General features: G+C 43.4%; 1 protein-coding gene and 1 pseudogene across 1 annotated transcript; both read left to right on the forward strand.

The window, feature by feature from the left end:
• The first annotated feature begins 1,493 nt into the window (after nt 1-1,493).
• LOC133894864 (serine/threonine-protein phosphatase PP1-like) lies at nt 1,494-3,089 on the forward strand (annotated as a pseudogene).
• Nucleotides 3,090-13,454: 10,365 nt separating this feature from the next.
• LOC133896248 (exocyst complex component EXO70B1-like) lies at nt 13,455-15,863 on the forward strand. The gene has a single exon (XM_062336822.1). The coding sequence runs from the start codon at nt 13,690-13,692 to the stop codon at nt 15,592-15,594; it is 1,905 nt and encodes a 634-aa protein (XP_062192806.1). The 5' UTR covers nt 13,455-13,689; the 3' UTR covers nt 15,595-15,863.
• Nucleotides 15,864-21,352: the final 5,489 nt, after the last annotated feature.

A 21,352-nucleotide genomic window follows, 5' to 3' on the forward strand; every position in this document is an offset into this window, starting at 1 on the left:
ACATGAACAATGTTATTTTTTCATAACAATGAGACTATCTAACATCTGTTTTTTATTGCCGATTTGCTAAGTTTATTTGGAGATCAGTTTAGATTGCTGTTGGATTAGAACCACAGCAGTGTTGCACACTTGTTTGGAGGCTAGTTGCCAAATATTGATCCAATGATGAAAACCTCAAGTTTTGGTTGGGGCAAATGTATTATGTTAGGCAATATGGCTACTAGGAATGATGTTGTTTTTGATAAAATAAACTACATTTTTATATACAGGTTATTTTTATGGGAACCCACTAGATTCGGTTATAGTTTTTGTTGCAAAAGGAGACGACTAGAGAAAGAGGATGAACTGGGCATGTCACATCTTGAAAACTATAGTCATTGAGTTTTTGCTAAGAATGGGTGGACGTTTACTAACTGCTTTTGTGCTTGAAGTAATCTTTCCCATTACGGTTTGTTTAATAAACTTTTGCTATTTTTTGGCATTTTCAAACAGCCTATGGACGAAATTCGTAATAATGAATGGTTTGATATATGCCAATTTCCTTTATTAAAAACCACATGGCACTCTGGGTTTTTTTAAGATGAAGGGGGAGCATTATTGTGTATCGAGCTTTGGAGACGTTTTTTATTTTTATATGTTGAAAATAAAAAATTTGCAAAACTAGACGTATGTTTAAAAATATATATATAAAATATAGGCTATTTTCACCCGTTGGAAAGTGACAGCAAGATGTCGTCTTTGCAACGAGTGACATCTTTATTTTTTTAAAGATATCGTCTATTGAAAGTGTGATGTTTTACCTTTCCAACATGCGACACAAGCCTAGTTTTGTAATTTTTTATTTTTGAAATATAAAAAAAATCGAGCTTTCAAACTCTGAGCTTTGGGCCGGGCAGATAACCCTACCTTGCGCGGGCTGAGCGTACCTCGGCTCAGCTTCGAAAGGATGCAAGTTCAACTTGACATGATGCATCAGTGTTCAACTTGACATGCCTGCGTAATTGGCTCGGCCCACTAGATGCATCAGTGTTCCCAACGACATTGGGCCATGTTAACGTAGAAGCGTGCTCAACTGAGAGTTTTTTTATTTTTATATTTTCTAACTTAAAATATTAAATAAATAGACTCTTAATAAAAAGATTTAAAAAATAGTCGTTTATTAAAGAGCGTGGCAAGGAGCTACGCTTCCACGATGATAAAGTCAGACCGTTTGCTGCCCTCTCAAAGACGGTAAGGCCTAGCCGCCCTACGAGAAGACGACTATTTTTTAAATTTTTTTATCATAAGTCTATTTATTTAATATTTGAAGTTAGAAAATATATTAAAAAAACTCCTCAACTGATCCGACCACAAGTCCACAACAACGGCTCGGCCCACAGAGCTTCACATTGGCGCGTGCCGGCCTGTCCCGATCCCGTCCTGGCGGGCGGCGGCGACCCACCTGACCTCCCTCCGCGCCGCATGTGCACAGTTTGATCGCTTCCTTCCTCCCCTGCCGCCCTGCTCCCGGCGAGCCGCTGCCACGTCGCCACCCGTCCCATTTTGGCAAGTCGTCGCGAGCCAAGCGTCTGCGCGGCATACAACGCAAAGCGAGGGAAACAACACGGCACGCTGGTTTCTCTCCTCTTCCCCGTCCCCTCCCCTGCCCTCCACTCGTCCGTCGGCGTCGGCCCCCTCTGTGTCCGCCGCGGGGAAGAAGGCAAGGCTGCCTGTCTCTGTCTGTCCTAGAGGACGAAGGAAAGGTGAGTAAAAGTGATAGATACGTGATGGACGGGAGCGCGGTGGAGGAGCTGATACGGCGGTTGCTGGACGGGAAGAAGCACAAGGTGACGGGGAAGAAGGTGCAGCTGAGCGAGGCCGAGATCCGGCACCTCTGCGTCACCGCCAAGGAGATCTTCCTCTCCCAACCCAATCTCCTCGAGCTCGAGGCCCCCATCAACGTCTGCGGTGAGGACGACATCCATCGCCTGTTCATTCCTTGACCGGTTTCCTCAATTGATCGCGGTTGGATGATTGGGTCAGGTGACATCCACGGGCAGTTCTCGGACCTGATGCGGCTGTTCGAGTACGGCGGGCTACCGCCGACCGCCAACTACCTGTTCCTGGGCGACTACGTGGACCGGGGCAAGCAGAGCATGGAGACCATCTGCCTGCTGCTGGCGTACAAGATCCGGTATCCGGACAACTTCTTCCTGCTGCGTGGCAACCACGAGTGCGCCTCCATCAACCGCATATACGGCTTCTACGACGAGTGCAAGCGCCGCTTCAGCGTCCGCCTCTGGAGGATCTTCACCGACTGCTTCAACTGCCTCCCCGTCGCCGCCGTCATCGACGACAAGATCCTCTGCATGCACGGCGGACTCTCCCCGGACCTCGACAGCCTCGATCGGATCAGGGAGATCCAGCGCCCCGTCGACGTCCCCGACCAGGGCCTCCTCTGCGACCTCCTCTAGTCCGATCCCGACCGCGACAGCTCCGGCTGGGGCGACAACGACCGTGGCGTCTCCTTCACCTTCGGCGCTGACAAGGTCACTGAGTTCTTGAACAAGCACGACCTCGACCTGATCTGCCGCGCGCACCAGGCAAGGCTTTACCGATACCCGATTCTCCCTGTCGCGTCGCTATAACTCCAATTCTTGCCATCTCAATGCCAAATTGCCACAGCAAGAAACAGGTTGTGGAGGACGGGTACGAGTTCTTCGCCGACCGGGAGCTGGTGACCATATTCTCGGCGCCCAACTACTGCGGCGAGTTCAACAACGCCGGCGCGCTGATGAACGTCGACGCGAGCCTGCTATGCTCGTTCCAGATCCTCAAGCCTTATAGGGGCAAAGCGCAGACGGAGTGACGACGCCAGGATGCTGCTGGCCGCCGGCCGGGACAGAGGAGATTGACAGGAATCCACGTGCAGGATTCCGTCCAGGAAGTAATTTTGACGAAGACCTGAAGAAAATGCGAAGAATAAGTAGGATCACCAATGGTGGAACCAAGTACAGAAGAACCCTAGGAACTAGAACTATCTAGAGGTAGTTAGGGAATGATTGTGTGATTCCCCTTCCTTTCAACCACTCCGTTTTTAACAATCCACTACAGAAGTTTTTGCTATGTTCAAATTACAGCGGTTAAAGTAACGAAAATAACTGACGGAAACAGTAGCTTCCGGGCCTGAGCTTCTCGCCTCACGATCAACCGTTGGATTTGAAATCAACGCAGATCAGTGCTTCACTTAATGCCACATAACGCTTCGTTCAGAACTAGCGCCACTTGAACAAGCCTAACGAAACTGAAGAAACATTCTGCTATCTGAAATCCTGACAATTCCCCCCTTATGAGTTTAGCCTTGTCCTCAAGGATTAAATCTAGGGAATTTCTTCTGAATAAACTTGGTATCCTCCCATTGCACCACAGCTTCATTTTTTCTTGGTATAATCCTCCTTTCCAGCACCTTCAGTGGCTCGGTTTTAATCTTTCCATCTGCAGTGATCAATGGTAATTCAGACAAAGGCACCAAATTTGGTCCCAAATGCTTTTTTATAACTTATTGACATGGAATACAGGGTGGATATTCACCCCTTTAGGTAACAGTAGCTTATAGGCCAACTTTCCTATCCTTTGAGTGATCCTAAAAGGTCCATAGTATTTGGACCTCAGCTTAAGGTATCCTTTCAGACCAAAAGCATGCATTCGGTATGGCTGCATTCTCAAATACACCATGTTTCCTTCAAATTCTCTCTCAGTTCTCTTTCTATTTGCAAAATGCTTGATCCTTTCTTGTGTCTTTGCAAGGTCATCTTCAACTCCTTAAGCATTTTCTCCTTTTCTTCCACCGTAATTTTTGCTTCTTCTGATATATTACATGGTATTGATAGCTCACCAATTTGTGGTGGGGAATATCCATACGATGCTTGGAATAGAGTAGTTTTAAGATATGTATAATATGTGGTATTATACCATCACTCTGCCATTGTTAGCCACTTAAGCCACCTGTTGGATCTAAGAATATCGTGCTCCTTAAATATTGCTCCAAACACTGATTCACTCTCTCAGTTTGTCCATCCGTTTGTGGATGATAAGCTATGCTAAACCTGAGATTTACACCAACAACCTTGAAAATCTCTTTGAATAAACTGATGGTGGAGATCATGTCTTTGTCAGTGATTATTACCAATGGTAATCCATGCAATTTGAATACTTGGTCCATAAATATTTGAACCACTTGTTGTACAGTGAAATGATGTGATAATGCCATAAAATGAGCATATTTAATTAGTCTAACAATAACTACCAAAATCACATCCTTCCCTTTAACTTTTGGCAATCTCTCAATAAAGTACATGCTAAGATGTGTCCAGGCCATTTCAGGAACTTCTAAAGGATTAAGAAGACCAGGAATGTGTATGTTCTCATATTTGGTTACCTGACAAATAGGACACTCTTCAACCTTTGATCTACTTCCTTCTTCAGTATTGGCAAATAAAAGATTTTCTTGATTCTGTGGTAAGTGACTCTCCTAACAAAATGACCTCCAATGGCTGAAGAGTGAAATGAGCTGAGTATATTCTGCCTAATTTCCTTTCCTTGTCCAACATATATCCTCCCCTTGTACCTCAATAGCCCAGCTATATAAGAATACCTTCCTAGAGGATCAGGATTTCCATTAAGCCTTTCCATCACTTGCTGGTAGTAAGAGTCACCATTATAACTCTCTATGACATCCTATATCCAATCTGGTTGAACTGAGGTAATAGCTAGACGTGTTTGTTCTGGTGCTTCTTCTGCCTTCCTGGACAAAACATCTACTGCCAAGGTTTATTTTCCTTTTCTATACTCAACTCTATAATCATACTCCAATAGTTTTAAAAGCTTGTGTTGGATGCTCTCAGTCAGTTTCTGTGTGGATATGTATTTCAAGCTCTCCTGATCTGTCTTGATAATAATAGGATTTCCCAAGAGATAATGCCTCCATTTTCTAAATGCTTCTATAATGGCCATTGCCTCCTTTTCATATACAGACTAAGCTATGGCTCTTTTGCTGAGAGTCTTGCTAAAATATGCAATAGGCTTGCCTGACTGCATCAAAACAGCACCTAAACCTGTTCTACTTTCATCAGTTTCAAGCACAAATGGTTGAGTAAAGTCAGGTAAAGCAAGTACTGGACATGTAGTCATGATCTTTCTCAAGTTTTCAAATGTCTCAGTGTAAATAGTCTGCATGTCTTTTCATAAGTCCCATTCATAGCATTTAGTGAAACTAGCATCAGTTGTTCTGGTTTTTTAGCATGACTTTAGGTTTTTGGGCTGCTAGGAGCAGTAGCATATACACCTTCGGGGTTATTTTCACCAACGTTTTCTTTTCTATCATCACTATCTCCATTCATTGCTATTGCCATCAGCTTTTCTCTCATGCATTCCTCTACATCCTCATCTAAAGCTAAAGCCATCAATTTCCTTCTCATTCTGCAATTATGTTGTGGAGTCCAGGGCTATTGACAAAACCAACGATTGTTCTTGTCCCTGATAGCATGATTATTTGCTCTTTCTCTTGGCACTACTGTTTTGTTAGCCATTCTTCCATTACTTACAAGGTGGACTCATAGGATAGGGCTTCTTTACAATCATACTTTGTTCCAGATGCTTAGAATACCAAAAGGCTTTCAACAAACTCCTTGGCTAATAACAGGTAACCTGGTGCTTCATTTGTATCTTGAGACCCCTAATATAGCAGTTCAAGAGGAAGGCTTCTAGCAAATATGGATGATCCCTTTTTAAGTAAGTCATGCATTCTTCAAATTTGTCAATATAACCATTCATAGAACCAATTTGTTGTAGGTTCTGAAACTTTGATACTGCCTCATGAGTACCCATTTCAGCAAATCTATCTCATGAGTCCAATTAAGCTGATGCCAAGGGACCCCAAGTCCACTGAACCAGATTTTTGCCTTTCCTACGAAATGGGTTGTTGCCAAATTCACCCACTGGAGATATGGTGTGCCAGTAACCTCAAAGAACTTCTCATAGTGTCTAAGCCAACTCATAGGTTGCTCCCCATTAAATAGCTACAATTCTAGCTTGGGACCTCTGATGACCGCTTCAGCATATGGTTGGATGCTTTTCTCAGCACACAAGTGTAGGCTTTGATCAGGATGGTTAGGCAGTGCCTAAATATTGTTTCTCCCTTCCCCACTACTGCCATATATTCACAGCAGGAACTCCATTGCCTATTCCATAAGGATCAAAATTATGCAGGTTGCCATCATTTCTCTGACCAGTATATCTACCCATACATCCAGGATTACTTAAGACGGTAGGATTAGCGGAATAGGAATATATGGGTTGGAAACTACTGGTTGCCATAACAAATCTATTCTTCATTCCTGCATGATCTACACCTATACCAATATCCCCAACCTTTGCACCATTACTGAAATTCTGATGGATTGCATATGTAGGAATAGCAGGGCTTGGAATAGCCTGAGTGTGAGTATCATCAGCAACAGTCATATGATTAACAGGCATGGAATTCAGATGAATTGAACAAGCACTTGCTGCAATCCTAGATCCGAGAGACATCAACATTTGCTTGATTTCAGTCATTTCCCCTCAACAATTGCATCTCTCCCTTCATTATCTTGAGTTCGGTGATATCCCCTTTGATTTGAAGCAGCTCCTACTTCATAGCCTCTTCTTCCTGAGAACCCATCTCAATCTGAATCTTCTGAGGATGGGTCTTGACCATCAACTGACTCCCGAGGACAGCTCGGTTAGAAACCTCGCTCACAACCTCAGAGAGCCCTACGCCACCTGAAACCGAAGATCAACCGAGAGATTTTACACGTGAACTCGCCACACAACCCAAGTCTGAATCCGGCTTCTCACCGTCGCCTCTAGACCAGATCCTTGCTTGTGACGTCAGGATTTCACAGAGCGAACCGCCAAGTGGTCACTCCAACCTGTGCCAATCACAAGGCTAGTCTAATTCTGAGGAAGAACAGGGCTCTGATACCCTTGACAAGAATCCACGATGCAGGATTCTGTCCAGGAAGTAATTTTGACAAAGAACTAAAGAAAATGCAAAGAATAAACAGGATTGCCAATGGCGGAGCCAAGAACAGAAGAACCCTAGGAACTAGAACTATCTAGAGGTAGTTAGGGAATGATTGTGTGATTCCCCTTCCTTCCAACCACTCCGTTTTTAACAATCCATTATAGAAGTTTTTGCTGTGTTCAAATTATAGTAGTAAAAGTAACAAAAATAACTGACAAAAATAGTAGCTTCCGGCCTGAGCTTCCCGCCTCACGATCGACCGTTGGATTTGAAATCAACGCAGATCAGTGCTTCACTTTTAATACCACATAACGCTTCGTTCAGAACTAGCGCAACCTGAACAAGCCTGACAAAACTGAAGAAACATTCTGCTATCTGAAATCCTGGCAGAGATCTTGATTAGAGAGAGGCTTCTTTAGAATCACAAGGAGATTTGCTTGGCTGCGCAGGTTTCTCCTCTCGCATTTTTGTTGCTTTTATGTTCATGCAAGGAGCAAAATGCTATCTGAAAGTTCAGTTCAGAAGCAGTTCCATGGAGAAAAGCAAAACATGTATTCTAAAGAGTGATTGGACAGAAAGCAAGATCCCCATCTTTTAGCAAGCAATGGAATAATGAGTCTACAAATAAAGCCATCAATTTTAAGCAGGATTTTGTTCTGTTTTTTTTTCTTGTCGTATCTTTCGTTTCTTCCACATGACTTTCGATGACTATGCTCATCGAAAAAATTGGGTAAGTAGTCCTGATGGAGAACTATATGATTACTTTAAGTACATCAACTTTGTTACTTTATCAATCCATCATACACACCTATAATCAGCAGCACAGGATCACAACCATTTTCAGAACCATAAAGTCCATCTCCGGAATATATCATACTGAGATCTTCCAAGATAGCATTATTTCCTGAATCTTTTCAGGAGTTGTTATGTTTACTGTTGCTCATAAAGAACCTGCATTTGGGTACCTACTTTAATTCTTTTCAAGAACAAATCTTTCAGTACGATAGACTTGAGCCCTTGGGAGATACTTCCTCCGTTCAAAAAAATACAGGATGTATTTTATTTTGAAAATGTCAAACTTTGTATATTTTGATCATAATTAGTCAAATTATAAGAATGCTTAGTATATAGAGACTATATAACTAGATTCATATTTCAAACTACTTCCACACTATTGGTTTTGTAGCTATAAATAATATATTTTGTGAGAAAAATAACGGTCAAAATCTAATTTTAAAGACCGGATTACAATAAAATGCGTCTTGTATTCTTGAACAGAGGGAGTATGAATTTCAGACTTGAGCACTTGCAAAATCCGAGGATAGATACCGGCAATCAGCCTTAAGATGCCTACAACTAAAAATTTTAAGAAACCAAAAAAAAGGAAGGTGCTTCCAGTCAAGCATTCCCAAGGAGAATCGTCTCTTCTTTTCTTTTCTTTTTTTTTTTTTGCAACTGTCAGGTTTATGTCCAGCCTGCCAGCTAATTATTGTGAAAGTTTGTTTTGTGTGATAAAATCAACAGGCGGGTAACAAGAAATTAAGTGCGGTAGTAACTTGCTGGATAGTACTGACCACGTGTCTTTAAGATGTTTACAAGATCAAGAGATGTCATGTAGCCCCTCTTCTCTGAATATTCAGCAGTGCCCTTGATACTTAATGTCACAATCAAACAAAAGATTGTTGTCCCCCTTTTCCCCATTATTGTGTGAATGAATTCATCCTATGGTAGCAAAAAAAGCCTAATCCAAACTCTAGAAATTGGAATGATCCTTCAAATTTGATTGTTCACTGACGAAGAAGCCAGCGCATTCTACCGTAATCTGCTTGAGCACTCTCTGAATGTTTCTTTTATCAAGGAAATAGTGGCATTATATTTAAACAGAGTACAGCTCTCTTCTGGAAGAAGATTCTGATGTCCTGTTTAACAAACGGCATGTGTGCTGTATGCTCTGTATTAAAACATAAACGTTCGCAAAAGTCAAACCATGACTCTTGCATATCCTCTCCAGATATATACCTGGCCCATGCGCTACCTAAACCGATATGCAACTTGGATGACAACTTATCTTGCATTTTAGTAATGCAAATGAAACGAAATATAACAAACTGAGTTGTATTATAAGTACTACAAGTTGATATCACAAGGTTGTTTAAAACGGTTGCCCGTGCGGTCTAGAGATTTGCAACTTTTGGTGTGGTATGCCGTGAATATCGTTGCATTTCTCACCCTAAATAGCATGAATGTAAATCGCAATTGGGGATTGTGCCGCCGTCGCCATCCACGCCTTGGGCAACCACTTGTCAAATTATTCACAAAAATCTCCCCCAAAATCCTTGGGCACATATTCTGAAAATGCGTCTATTTTTTAAGGGTTCGATGGTAGCGCATGAAAATATTTTACATTCTCTGATTTTACAAAAAAGAAAGTTTTACAGGATGACACATAACTCTTAATGTGAAGGCTCCTCCATAAACATAAATTCTAAGGAATTATTAATTGGCCCTGTACAACAAGCTCTAATTCTCTAAAGCATCATGCGTGTAACTCTGAAAGCTCCTACACGAGCATAAATACCAAGGATAATGAGAACAGAAAACTAGGATAATAGATGCTGCTTAATTCAGATAGCTGGAAAAAAAAAAGCACTTGTAGGCGCCAGGAGCTGTCAGCTGAAGGATTAATTTGGCGAACTGGTATGTCTCTGCCCTGAAAAGAACGAAGTCATGTGTGCCCTCAAGAAAATGAAAGAAAGAATTTTGAAATGTTTGAGCTCGCGTGGTACAGCTACAGCATAGAGCATTAGCACGCACAGTGTACGTACCTGCTCTTGTCTTTGTTCACACCACGCAACAAACGACCTGACGATGTTCGAAAGATGCCTTTTGCCCGGCAACAAAAGGGCAGGCGTTAGCGTCGTGTCTTCGACATGTTTGAACGACGAACAATCTCGCAGGCGTTTTGTTTCGGGACAATTAGGAGGCCACATGTTGTCGTCATTGCCGGACGTGGATGCTCGAGAATCACTGATTAGGGGAAGAAGAAGAAAGCACTGTCTTCTTTCTTTCTTTCTTCACGCAAAAGCTTGGAGAATCACTCATTGGGAAAGAAGAAAACAATGTTTAGAGGAGGCGCCTTACTTATGCCCTTGTGCATGGCTGTAGCCAAGGTTTAGTAAATCGAATTTATCCGAGATCACTGGTAAATACGATTTATCAGAAATATCGGATATACCAGACGAGATTCAAATAAAATTCAAACAGATCCAAATAAAATTCAAACAAAATACCGATAAATATGGTATATTTTCCTACTGGTGTCTACGGTAGAAGTAAAAACTGGATTTACTGTTGATTTTTCGCCAAAAAAAGTTTTACCTAGCTATAGCTAGTGCCAGTATTTTAAAAAGCGCTAGCGTTAGACCGACAGTGGGAGTGGCTAGTTTTTGAACAATGGCTAGTGCAAATTATAGGTACAGAGCAAGACGTTGATGAGCTCACCGAAGACCACACCTTTTTCTTTCATTTTTGGAGGGGAACAGTAGCATGCCTTGTACCTCCGTAGGTCATAACTCACTCCAAGATATACGGATTTAGGCCGTGGGCAGTTCCTTTACAGTACATGCTAGCACATTGGCCCATAATTTTGGTAGGACCTCATCCCTGTGTTGGAAATATGCTACAAACATTAAGTCTAGATTTTATTATGAGAAAAAATCTACATAAAAATGTAGAGGTAAACACTACAATTAGTAGGTCTATCTTTACCTTGTACTTCGGATTGAAATAGATATTTCTCATAATTAAAAGTTGCACGACAACTTACTTATTCGGTTGATGAACATATGCTTCCGCAAGGGCTATCTAGTTGGTGTCATGGAAGCAGCTCAACATCGAGGGAGTAGTCATCGTCGAGGAAGTAGCCGAAGTAGACATCAATAATGCGTACCAGAACGAAAACGTGGTCGACGAAAAACACACCGAGCAGTCGCGTGAAGACATTGCAAAAAAACTTGATTGCTGCTCCGTTCAAGACTCTATGAGGCATCGGTTTCGGATATCCCACTCTTCTTTCTTCTTAGTGCAGGTCAATTGAAAGGGTCAATGAGACTCGACAACATAACAGATCAGAGCAGCAACTCGTGAGAGAGAGAGAGGAGGATATGGGAAATGGAAAGACAAAAAAAATCTGCTCCCCACCAAGATGTCTTTTGGTTTTTTATAGCCATAAAATGATAGTTTCTGGCCATCACAAATGGCTATCACAGTGCTGCTATGAAAGGACAAATCTGATACAATCTTCCGCACTCTCCAGTCTGTGTACTCTTTATTCTCATCTCTCTTAAAACTACGTAATCATGCTGTTAATTTTATGTATGTAATATCCTTTTTATACTATTTTTTTACTTTCTTCGATACTTAAATTAATTTTAGATGTGTGAAATACTTGTTCAGTTGATAATGACCGATTCTTACGACGACAGGTAGCCAAAAAGGATTTGGAATTTGCCACTCCAAGACCTGCTTTATTCCGAAGCTCGATGAGTTGTCAGCTCACATGCTCTGCAGATAAACTAAACAACCCCTCAGATAAGATCAGTCATCAATAGTACACACTTAGACAGCACCGCCACTCCGTTACCGCTGTAAGCTAACAATTAACTATACATAATCCCCTCGTAATTAACAATTAACAAAGGGAGTATCTCCTTGCCTAGGTTTTCTGTGCACGAGTAGAAGAGTACTAGTGCTTTCAGGATCGCATCGGCTTGCAGCCTGCTGCGGTGCCGCCTCTGCCCCGTCCAGGTCGGCGGAGCCATGCACCCGAGTAATAAACTATACACCTAACCTGCCTAGGGCGGCAAAACCCCGTCAGTTCATCGCACCCGGCATTTCTCGAATCCATGGCTGATTGGCTAGCGACTGGTATGACGTGTGAGATCCAGAAAACATGTCCGACCTTGCCTCGCAAAGGCGTCGCTGACGTGGCAGTCTGCCGGAAAACATGTAATAAAATGGTGGTAACGTTATAATACAGGCACATGTAATGTGCTACATATGGAACACTTAACTCATTCAGTAAAAAAAATCACTCTCTCTACGTAAAGAGGTAAGGGGTTTTCAAGTTGTACATCTAATTATAAGTGAAGTGATATCAGACTATATCTTATGTCTTTGTGTACTGTTTCTTTAAATTTTTGTTTTATTAGTACGTGGTAATGTGAATATTATAACACATTATCAACACGAGAGTGCTCGCTGATCAAGTATGGTCTAGTATACTGATGTTTTTGAATTTATTCTTTTTTATTAAAGTTTTTGAAAGAGAAAATAAGATGACACCTTAACGTCACCCCTCCCTGGTCGACCGGTTGAGTCAGCTTGCTAGCTCACCTCCCTAGCCAGTGCTCGCCTTGGCGAGTAGCCGTAGGTGTAGACCACGGGACGCGCGCCGCCATCACCAGGGAGTGCCTTCAGGCTGGCCAACATGTGCATGGACGCACCACCGTGCTATCACCATTTCCGTATCGCACCCTCGGGTGAGTCAACCGGCAGGTAGGCGAGCAGGAGCTGCCGTTGCTGTGCTCTGCTCTCTGGGCGAGGCGACGGAGTGAGATAGTTGTTTTGCGCCCCTATTTTCACCAAACTGTTACACCCTCTAGGTTATAGGCGTGTTGGTATGGTAGTAACCTCTTAGCCAGGCTCGTAGGCTAGAGCTAACCTCCAACATTTCTCCCTCTAATAATCTTTTCGTTATTTTTCGGAAAAAGGAATTGTTTTCGTCCCCTTCTCTTCTTTTATTGACAGGTGCGTCTAACATCTTATTATTCTTCTTCTTCAGTTGACACGTGGGTCTAGCTTCTTCTGAAGAGTAAAATAACGATGATGCTATTCTTTGGCACCTGATTTTAGAATGATGCTATGCTCCGGTGCCTAATTCTAGAATCTATCTTAGTCGATGAACGTTAGTCTTCTGATTGTCTTCTTTTCTTCAACCTCTGACATATCCGATATTATCCGCTCCAGCCGCTCTCTGCTCACTTCCGTCTACCGCCCACTTCCAACCGTCTTTGGTGATACTCCTATCATCGCATCCTTGCCTCTCTGCTGTTAGCACCGTCCTCCGTCACATGTGACTGGTGACATCTACGTCGCCTAGTTGCTCTGTCCACTCCTCTATTGTTTGTTTTTCTAGGTATCTTTTTAATTTTAATCCTAAGAAACACACCGATGATCTCTAAAACCCACGCCGCTAACCTCTCCGAAATCACCGTAGGCTAAGAGACGATTTGGGGCGCCTCACAGAAAGTGCGGTAACTTGTGGCTCTCTCTCCGTAGTCCTCGCGAGTCCAAACAAAAAAGACTTCACAACACACGGCCGCATAAACAAAGCGGAGGCTTGCCTGTCTTGTGCGATCGGGGGCAGCAAAACAGAGCGGAGCCAGCTCACTCGACTCGCCTCGCCTCGCCTCGCAGTCGCCTCCACTAGTATATCACTTCCCCTCGCCTCCGCCCCGTTCGCCATCGCGCACATCCACGCGCGCGCGCCCACACGTGCGGCTCCCTGGATTCGCGCCGCCGCGGCAGCCAGGCCAGCTTCGGATCGAAGAGGAGGAGGTGAGGAGTCAACCCATCCAGTCGCCATGGACGGATCAGCTGCGGAGCTGGAGGCGGCGGAGCGGGTGGTGATGCGGTGGGACTCGTCCTCGGCCGGTGGCGGCGCAGACGAGCATATGCTGTTCGACGGCGGCGGGGATCGGGCCGAGGCGGACCGGTTCCTCCGCGCCGTCGACGACCTCCGCCGCCTCGCGCCGCCGTCGCCCACGGCCGTCGGGAGCCCGCGCCGCCTCTCATCGTCGTCAGGCTCCTCCGCCGCGGGGTCCGGCGCCGTGCAGGTCGCGATGGCGCGGCTCGAGGACGAGTTCCGCCACGTGCTGTCGTCCCGCGCCCTCGACCTCGAGATCGAGGCGCTCGCCAACCTCGGCTCGCTCTCCATCAACAATGATCGCTCCAACTCGGCCTCCTCCGCCGACCTCCCGGCCGCCGACGAGGATGACTCGGTGTCCTCCTCCATCGGCCGGCGGAGCAGCGCCTACCGCTCGCTCCGAAGTATCCGCGAGATCGACCTCCTCCCGGACGACGCCGTCGCCGACCTCCGTGCCATCGCGTCCCGCATGGCCGCCGCCGGGTACGGCCGCGAGTGCGCGCAGGTGTACGCCTCCGTCCGCAAGCCGGCCGTCGACGCCTCCCTGCGCCGGCTCGGCGTCGAGCGGCTCAGCATCGGCGACGTCCAGCGCCTAGAGTGGGATGCGCTCGAGGCCAAGATCCGCCGCTGGATCCGCGCCGCCCGCGCCGCCGTCCGCGGCGTCTTCGCTAGCGAGCGCCGCCTCTGCTTCCACATCTTCCACGACCTCCCCATCTCCAGCAACACCATCTCCGCCGCTGCCACCCCCGCCACGCACGACACCCCCTTCGCCGAGGCAGTGAAGGGCGCCGCGCTGCAGCTGTTCGGCTTTGCGGAGGCCATCAGCATCGGCCGCCGCTCCCCCGAGAAGCTCTTCAAGATCATTGACCTCCACGACGCGCTCTCCGACCTCCTCCCCGACGTCTCCGACATCTTCGCCGCCTCTAAGGCCGCGGAGTCGATATACGTGCAGGCCGTCGAGATCCGGTCGCGCCTCGCCGACGCCGTGCGAGGGATACTCTCGGAGTTCGAGAACGCGGTGCTCCGTGACCCGCCCAAGACCGCGGTGCCCGGCGGCACCATCCACCCGCTCACTCGGTACGTGATGAACTATAGCAGCCTCATTTGCGACTACAAGGCCACGCTCTCCGAGCTGATCGTGTCGCGGCCATCAGCTAGTGCGCGTCTTGCTGCTGAGGGCAATGAGCTCGCTCCGTCCTTGGCCGACCTCGAGCTCCCTGAGCTTGAGAACCAGTTGCCACTTGCCTCTCACATTGTCTGGATCATTGTTATTCTTGAACACAACCTTGAGGGCAAGGCGTCACTCTACAAGGATCCAGCTCTCTCGCATTTGTTCATGATGAACAATGTACACTATATTGTGCACAAGGTGAAAGATTCGCCAGACCTCTGGAGCATGATTGGTGATGATTACTTGAAACGGCTTACTGGCAAGTTCACAATGGCGGCCACAAACTATCAGCGAACCTCATGGTTAAAAATATTGAATTGTTTGCGAGATGAGGGGCTCCATGTAAGTGGTGGCTTTTCATCAGGGATATCCAAGTCGGCACTGCGGGAGCGGTTCAAGTCCTTCAATGCTACGTTTGAGGAGGCGCATAGGGTGCAGTCTGGGTGGTGTGTGCCAGACAACCAACTGAGGGAGGAGCTAAGGATCTCAATAGCAGAGAAGCTGCTCCCAGCATACCGATCATTCCTTGGCAGGTTTCGACATCATATAGAGAATGGGAAGCATCCAGAGCTGTACATAAAGTACTCAGTTGAGGACCTTGAGATAGCTGTAGGTGATTTCTTTGAGGGGGTTCCTCCTTCCCCACATAACAGGAGGAGATCACATGGATGAAAGACTTATCGTCAAGCACTCAACTGGACTGCTGTTGCTATTTGTTCTTTTATTCTTCACACAGAAGCCGGTGCTGGCATTTGGGGCTCTAATTTCACTGTTCTGATACTCGAGAGTATAGTTGGTTGATCTTCAACAAAAATGGCAAAAAACAAGTTCATTTTGGGATCTTGTTGAAGTTGTCAATCGCCTCCGTGGTTCTTCCCCTGTAAGCGAACTTGTTCATTTGTTACACTATTACTATATAAATTTTTGAAGTAGCATGTCCATATAGGATATTCTTTCAGACTGTTGGATAGTTGGTACCCATGGCATTTCATCTCATGTCTTGCGCTAGCTTATGTTGTCCTTTTCATTGTTACAAAATTTCCGAGGGGTCTGTTCTTCTTGGATTAGATGTAAAAAGATTTGTTACTCTCATGTACCACATGATTTTGTAATATGATAATATCACGCTGTTACAACTTCGAAAATCAACTTGTCCTGGTGTGAGAACCAATAGGAAACTAACAAAGCAGCATCATGGATACATCCGTATATTTATCTCTTCTTTACTATTTCATTATCCTATCAGTGAATTAGAAAATGCATGGAATTCTATTATTGCCATGGTAGGAGTATTTCAAGGATGTAATCATTCGCCAAAAAAGGATGTAATCATTTTCCCCTGTACACCCCACTTATGCATGCTGCCCTATGAAAGGCATCTTTTTACCCGATCTGTAAATGGTCCTTGAATAGTTAATGATAGAAAAACATGAGCATCGAAAAGAGAGGTTTATGCCACAATGATTTGGTTTGTCTCACTTTTATTTTCCTACAAGATGGATCACAGGTGGCAAACTTGTGCTCATCTGAGAGAGAAAAAAGGGAGATTAAGCTAAAGAAATGAATAATGTGAGAATAAATCCTTGCAAACAAAGGAGTCAGAATAACAACTCTCTGTTGTGACATATGCTATGGTTTCTTATTATCTTCGTTGTTTTACTTTCTTATCAGGTATGAGAAATTAACCTACCGCATTCTCCATTTACTTACTAGTCAGATGTAAAAAAATTTCGACACCACCCCTCCATCGGGATGCCCACTTTCATTGTGTTTACCCATTTTCTCTTGAAGAATGCATAATATTGATGGTGTATCAATACCTATAACTGAAAATGATGTGTCTATGTGATGCTGTATGTGTTATGGCTTAACATGATCCAGCAACCTATGATGTAATGGCATAGATACCATTAAATTCAAAGACAAATGTTATGTTCCACGCGTGTACAGGGCCATTTTGTGCTGAGACAGCTGATTGCTTTTTTGAGCTATAGTGTTCTTGATGTAATTCTTCTAAGGAGAATATTCTAGTGTAAACTGAAAAAATTGCCATTATATATATAGGCTACAGGTATTCTTTGGCTCTTTTGTATGTATATAAACTTTTTACAGCATACTATTACTAGCAAAGTGAGACAACTGCAGTGCTATAACTGACTTGTGAACATTTCAATACCTACATTATTAACCCTCCTGTTGTGGCTATGCTATATGGCTAAATATCATGTGGAAACCACCCTTGCGTTGGGATCATATGAAACCTTCCACAAAACATATGTAGAAGTTTTCCCCGTGCACTGAATGGGTGGTTTGCACCTGATATCTATATTGCTGGGACAGGTTTGTTCCGTGTTATCCTGTAGTTTTGTAGAGTTACTATTGCTTGGTATTTGAATTATGTCTCTCTTTTCCTTTTTGCCTTGCAATGATACAATCAAGGGTTTGTTATTTATAATTAGATCTTCCTTGTGGGAAGGTTTGAACTTTTTATTTCTTTAAGAAACGAGTATTACATGTCTCTTCTATAAATATTATTACATGCCATTGACAAAGTACAGTGACTGCACAAAAGTAATGTATCGCCAACATTGCTCACTTAAGTACAGCTTGTATGGTACTGACTTTTCCACAACGGCAGCGGTTTGATTTGCTATTAGATACGACTTGGTGAGTATGATTCTTTTTTGAAACGATGTGATATTGTTTTCTTAATCTTTCATCGGTATGCTGTAACTTTTGCATCTGAACACTACAAGGCGCTGTACAGGCAATAATAGCTTTTGATGCGGTGCCACTGCAAATTTGGGATGATTTCCAGTTCCATTTCGCCCACGCGAATTCAGGTACTTCTTCCCACGAACCAGAGCTAACTAAATGCCAATTGCTATTTCAGCTCCAAGTGTGCATATGCTCTCCCTAGGCGAAACATTTTTCTGTTACTGAGTTCATCTGACACTGATGCTGCTTCAGTATGCAACTTAAGGCCACGGTAAAGGCGAATAGACGGACTGCTCTCCAGCAGAGCAGGTGAGACGCTCTTGTTCGGCTGTTTTTACTTGTTATGAAACTAGCTATAAGCGAAAGCATCAGATCGAATGGATCTATCAAGATGATACATACGATCACAGATGATACCAGATGCACGATATTTGTTAACGAGGTTCAGCCGAAGCTTACGTTCTTGGAGCATGACTACGGGCGTCCCTTCTTAACTAGCAATACCGGCTGCTTCTTGGGGTTTTCGTAGTCTTGTTACCCCTGTGAACCTGTCGCTATGTCATCATAGTTACAAATAGCGGTCCTTCTCTCATATTTATGAGGAAGTTTGGTTATAGTAATCATACTAGAATTTTACTAGTGTCTTATTAGGATTCCATCATACACCGCTAATACAACTACAAGTTCTATATGTAACCAACTTCATACAATTATTTGACACATATCCAATAAACTCTGCCTTGGCGAATAATTTGCCACTTTGAAGCCGTCATGCGTAAACCTTCTTGTATATCGGATTTGAGTTGTCACCTTTGCCGCTCAACGAGAGCTACCCGATGAGTTTTACTCAGGCTCACCGTCTTCTAGAGACACTGTTATCCTTACAATTTTAGACTCTATAACTCCACCTGCAACTGAGCACATTTCTCTTCTATCAACATAGTCTCCTTAAGCGAAATCAGATTTCTCTTTAGCTTTGACACATGTCTGACTCCCCGAAGCACACAACTTTATTATAGATCTTGATTTTGATAGTACCTTACTTCAACAACACGGTAGCCCGCGTCGTCATATAAGTAGATTCAACTAAAATCATCATACTTCATGAAGAAAACCGCTCCACGTTGGGCGTCACATGGAAAAACTAACTGAATCCGACATCCACGCTCTCAATTTACTGCTTCTTGATACTGAGAACTTCACTGTTGCTTTCCGAATCACACATAGAAATTGCCACTATAGCATTGCTCTTTCACCTGACTGTTTAGGTTACGATACTCTGACATCTTACACTGTAGCCTCCTGCAGTCTCAGACCAACCAGATTACTCCAGTTACAAGTAAAGATCTCTACAATCTCTACTTCCTTTCAATTCAGCCCTTGAAACTTCTTCATACCCATCGATCCACACTTCAGAAACCCGTATGTACAAATCAAATCGATCCGCGCCCTTGCTGATTTGAAAATACGCAAGCCCTCTCTGATGCCATTCTGCATCCTGAGCTCACGCCATGTGTTACCACTCCACAGAAAATAACCACCACCGGTCCTCACGCTCCTATATCGTTGTTGCCAGTCTCATCATTTCTGCTACCCGCGGTATGACTGGTCTGTCGCCATCAGCATATCCGTCCTACACCATAATATATTCACCCTCCAAATGAACTGTCCGTCAGCCTTCCAAAAACTTAAATCTCCCCATCGGCGCCGTCAAGTGGAACGTTGCCTCTGACCATCCCAGCATCATGTTCGACGACGAGGACATCACCCTGCCCGCGTTCGTCGGCGCCAGGTTCAACATCATTCTTGACAGTATACTCTGGTTCAACATTATTCTTGTTTTCTCCTCGTCGTTCTTGACAGTATACTCTGGTTCGTTGGAGCCAACTCAATTAAGCTTTAAGTATCGAATGATTCGCAGGAATATGCTTTTTATAAAGAATATTAACCAGGTAACACCGTGGTTGTTGCTTGCTTACTCTGCCCAATGATCGTTTCTGCATTAATCGACGATGCCCCTGTGAATAAGAGAAAACGCCGGTGTGTTTTTTTTTTGTTTGGGATTTTCGCAGCTCTTTTCTAACCCCATTGACCCTTCAAAAGCAGAATTAAGCAAGAATGACGTGCGTACGTGCATTCATGTCATCATATCCTTCGCTCTGTTCATTCTCCGGGAGAGAAAAAAAGAGGCAGGAAGAGGGGAGCTACTCGTTGTCAAGTCGCCACAATTGGATCGAACAGCTGATTCGAACCGGTGTCCATGCGAATGAGTTCTGTGCTGTGATTACATGCATATTAAAGGAATACATTGCTCTTTGTTACAGCGGTACTGGTATATAAAGTACACAAAATTACGTTAAGTCTCTGTCTGGAATGCCGGTTTTTTTACATTTGTGGCGTAATTTAACTTCGCCCGATAATACATGGCAGATAGAAGCGCCAGTGTGGTTGGAGCAGGATTTTTTTCTACTGGTAAATAAAATTTATTAGAGGTCACCAGTAAATATGATTTATCAGATACGGATATATAGAAAAAATTTAAATAAAATTTGAATAAAATTTAAATAAAATTCAAACAAAATACTAGTAAATATAGTAATTTTTTCTATCAGGTCCATCGGTAGATCTAGTAACCCGGATATATCAGATATTCTGGGTTGAATTTTTTTCCAGGTTGGGGTTGAGGTCTATTCTTAGAGGGACTTTATTTTGGGCTGATGTCCAATTTTTTAGAAAATAAATTTAAAAAAAAGCTAAAGATGGAAGGGGAAAAATCAAGAAAGCCAGAGATGGATGTGAAGCGGTCTCTAGATCACATTCTAGTTCAACTAATCAAAATGACTAATTAATTAATTAATTGAACTAGAATAAATCTACTGATACCGACGTATGGCTCCACGTCTATCATGCGAAAGCTAGAGCATCCTAGAATTTTTTTTCTTTTGGCGTATGCCTGGTTGAGAGTTTTTTTTTACATTTTCTAACTTAAAAAATTAAATAAATAGCTCCCGGATGAAAAAATTTACAAAAAATAAACGTCTACCGTCCTTTCAAATGGCTGCAACCCTTTCAGAGAGCGGTAAAGATACCACGACGGTAAGCACAGACCTTACCGCCCTCTCAAAATGCGGTTAGCCCTCGCAGCGGTTAGTACTGTTCCCTCTGTGAACAGTACTCAACGCTTAATTTTCTCTTTCCATCTTCTATGTTCAAAATAGTAGTTTTCTGTTGCTCTAAAAATCTTAAAAGTTTTTATACATGTTCCATAATTCATGTGCAACCCATTTTAATTAGATTCACTTAAAAATCATGTTATAATTTAAACTAAAATTCTCTAAAAAAAAAGGTACTTTTATAACTTTTAGAAATTGTTAGGGCGTCAAATAAATTCTCAAAAATCTAGAAAAATTTACTAATATTCTTCTTATATGATGGACTAATTTATAAAATTATTTTCAGTCCTAGGTTTTGATATGTTTGAATTCAAATAGAGTTAAAAGAAGAATATTACATGAATTATAAAAAATACATATAAATAGAGCATTACAAAGGAACTCACTTTTTCACCATATAACCTAGGACTAAAAATAATTTTAGAAATTAGTCCATCATATAATAAGAATATTAGTGAATTTGTCTATATTTTGGAGAATTTATTTGATGCCCCTAACAATTTCTAGAAGTTATAAAAGTACCCTTTTTTAGAATTTTA

The sequence above is a fragment of the Phragmites australis genome, chromosome 16 (genome assembly GCF_958298935.1).
Source record: "Phragmites australis chromosome 16, lpPhrAust1.1, whole genome shotgun sequence".
Lineage (NCBI taxonomy): Eukaryota > Viridiplantae > Streptophyta > Magnoliopsida > Poales > Poaceae > Phragmites > Phragmites australis.

Coding starts and splice junctions, on each gene's coding strand:
- LOC133896248 (XM_062336822.1), top strand. CDS start 13,690: ATGGACGGATCAGCTGCGGAGCTGGAGGCGGCGGAGCGGGTGGTGATG.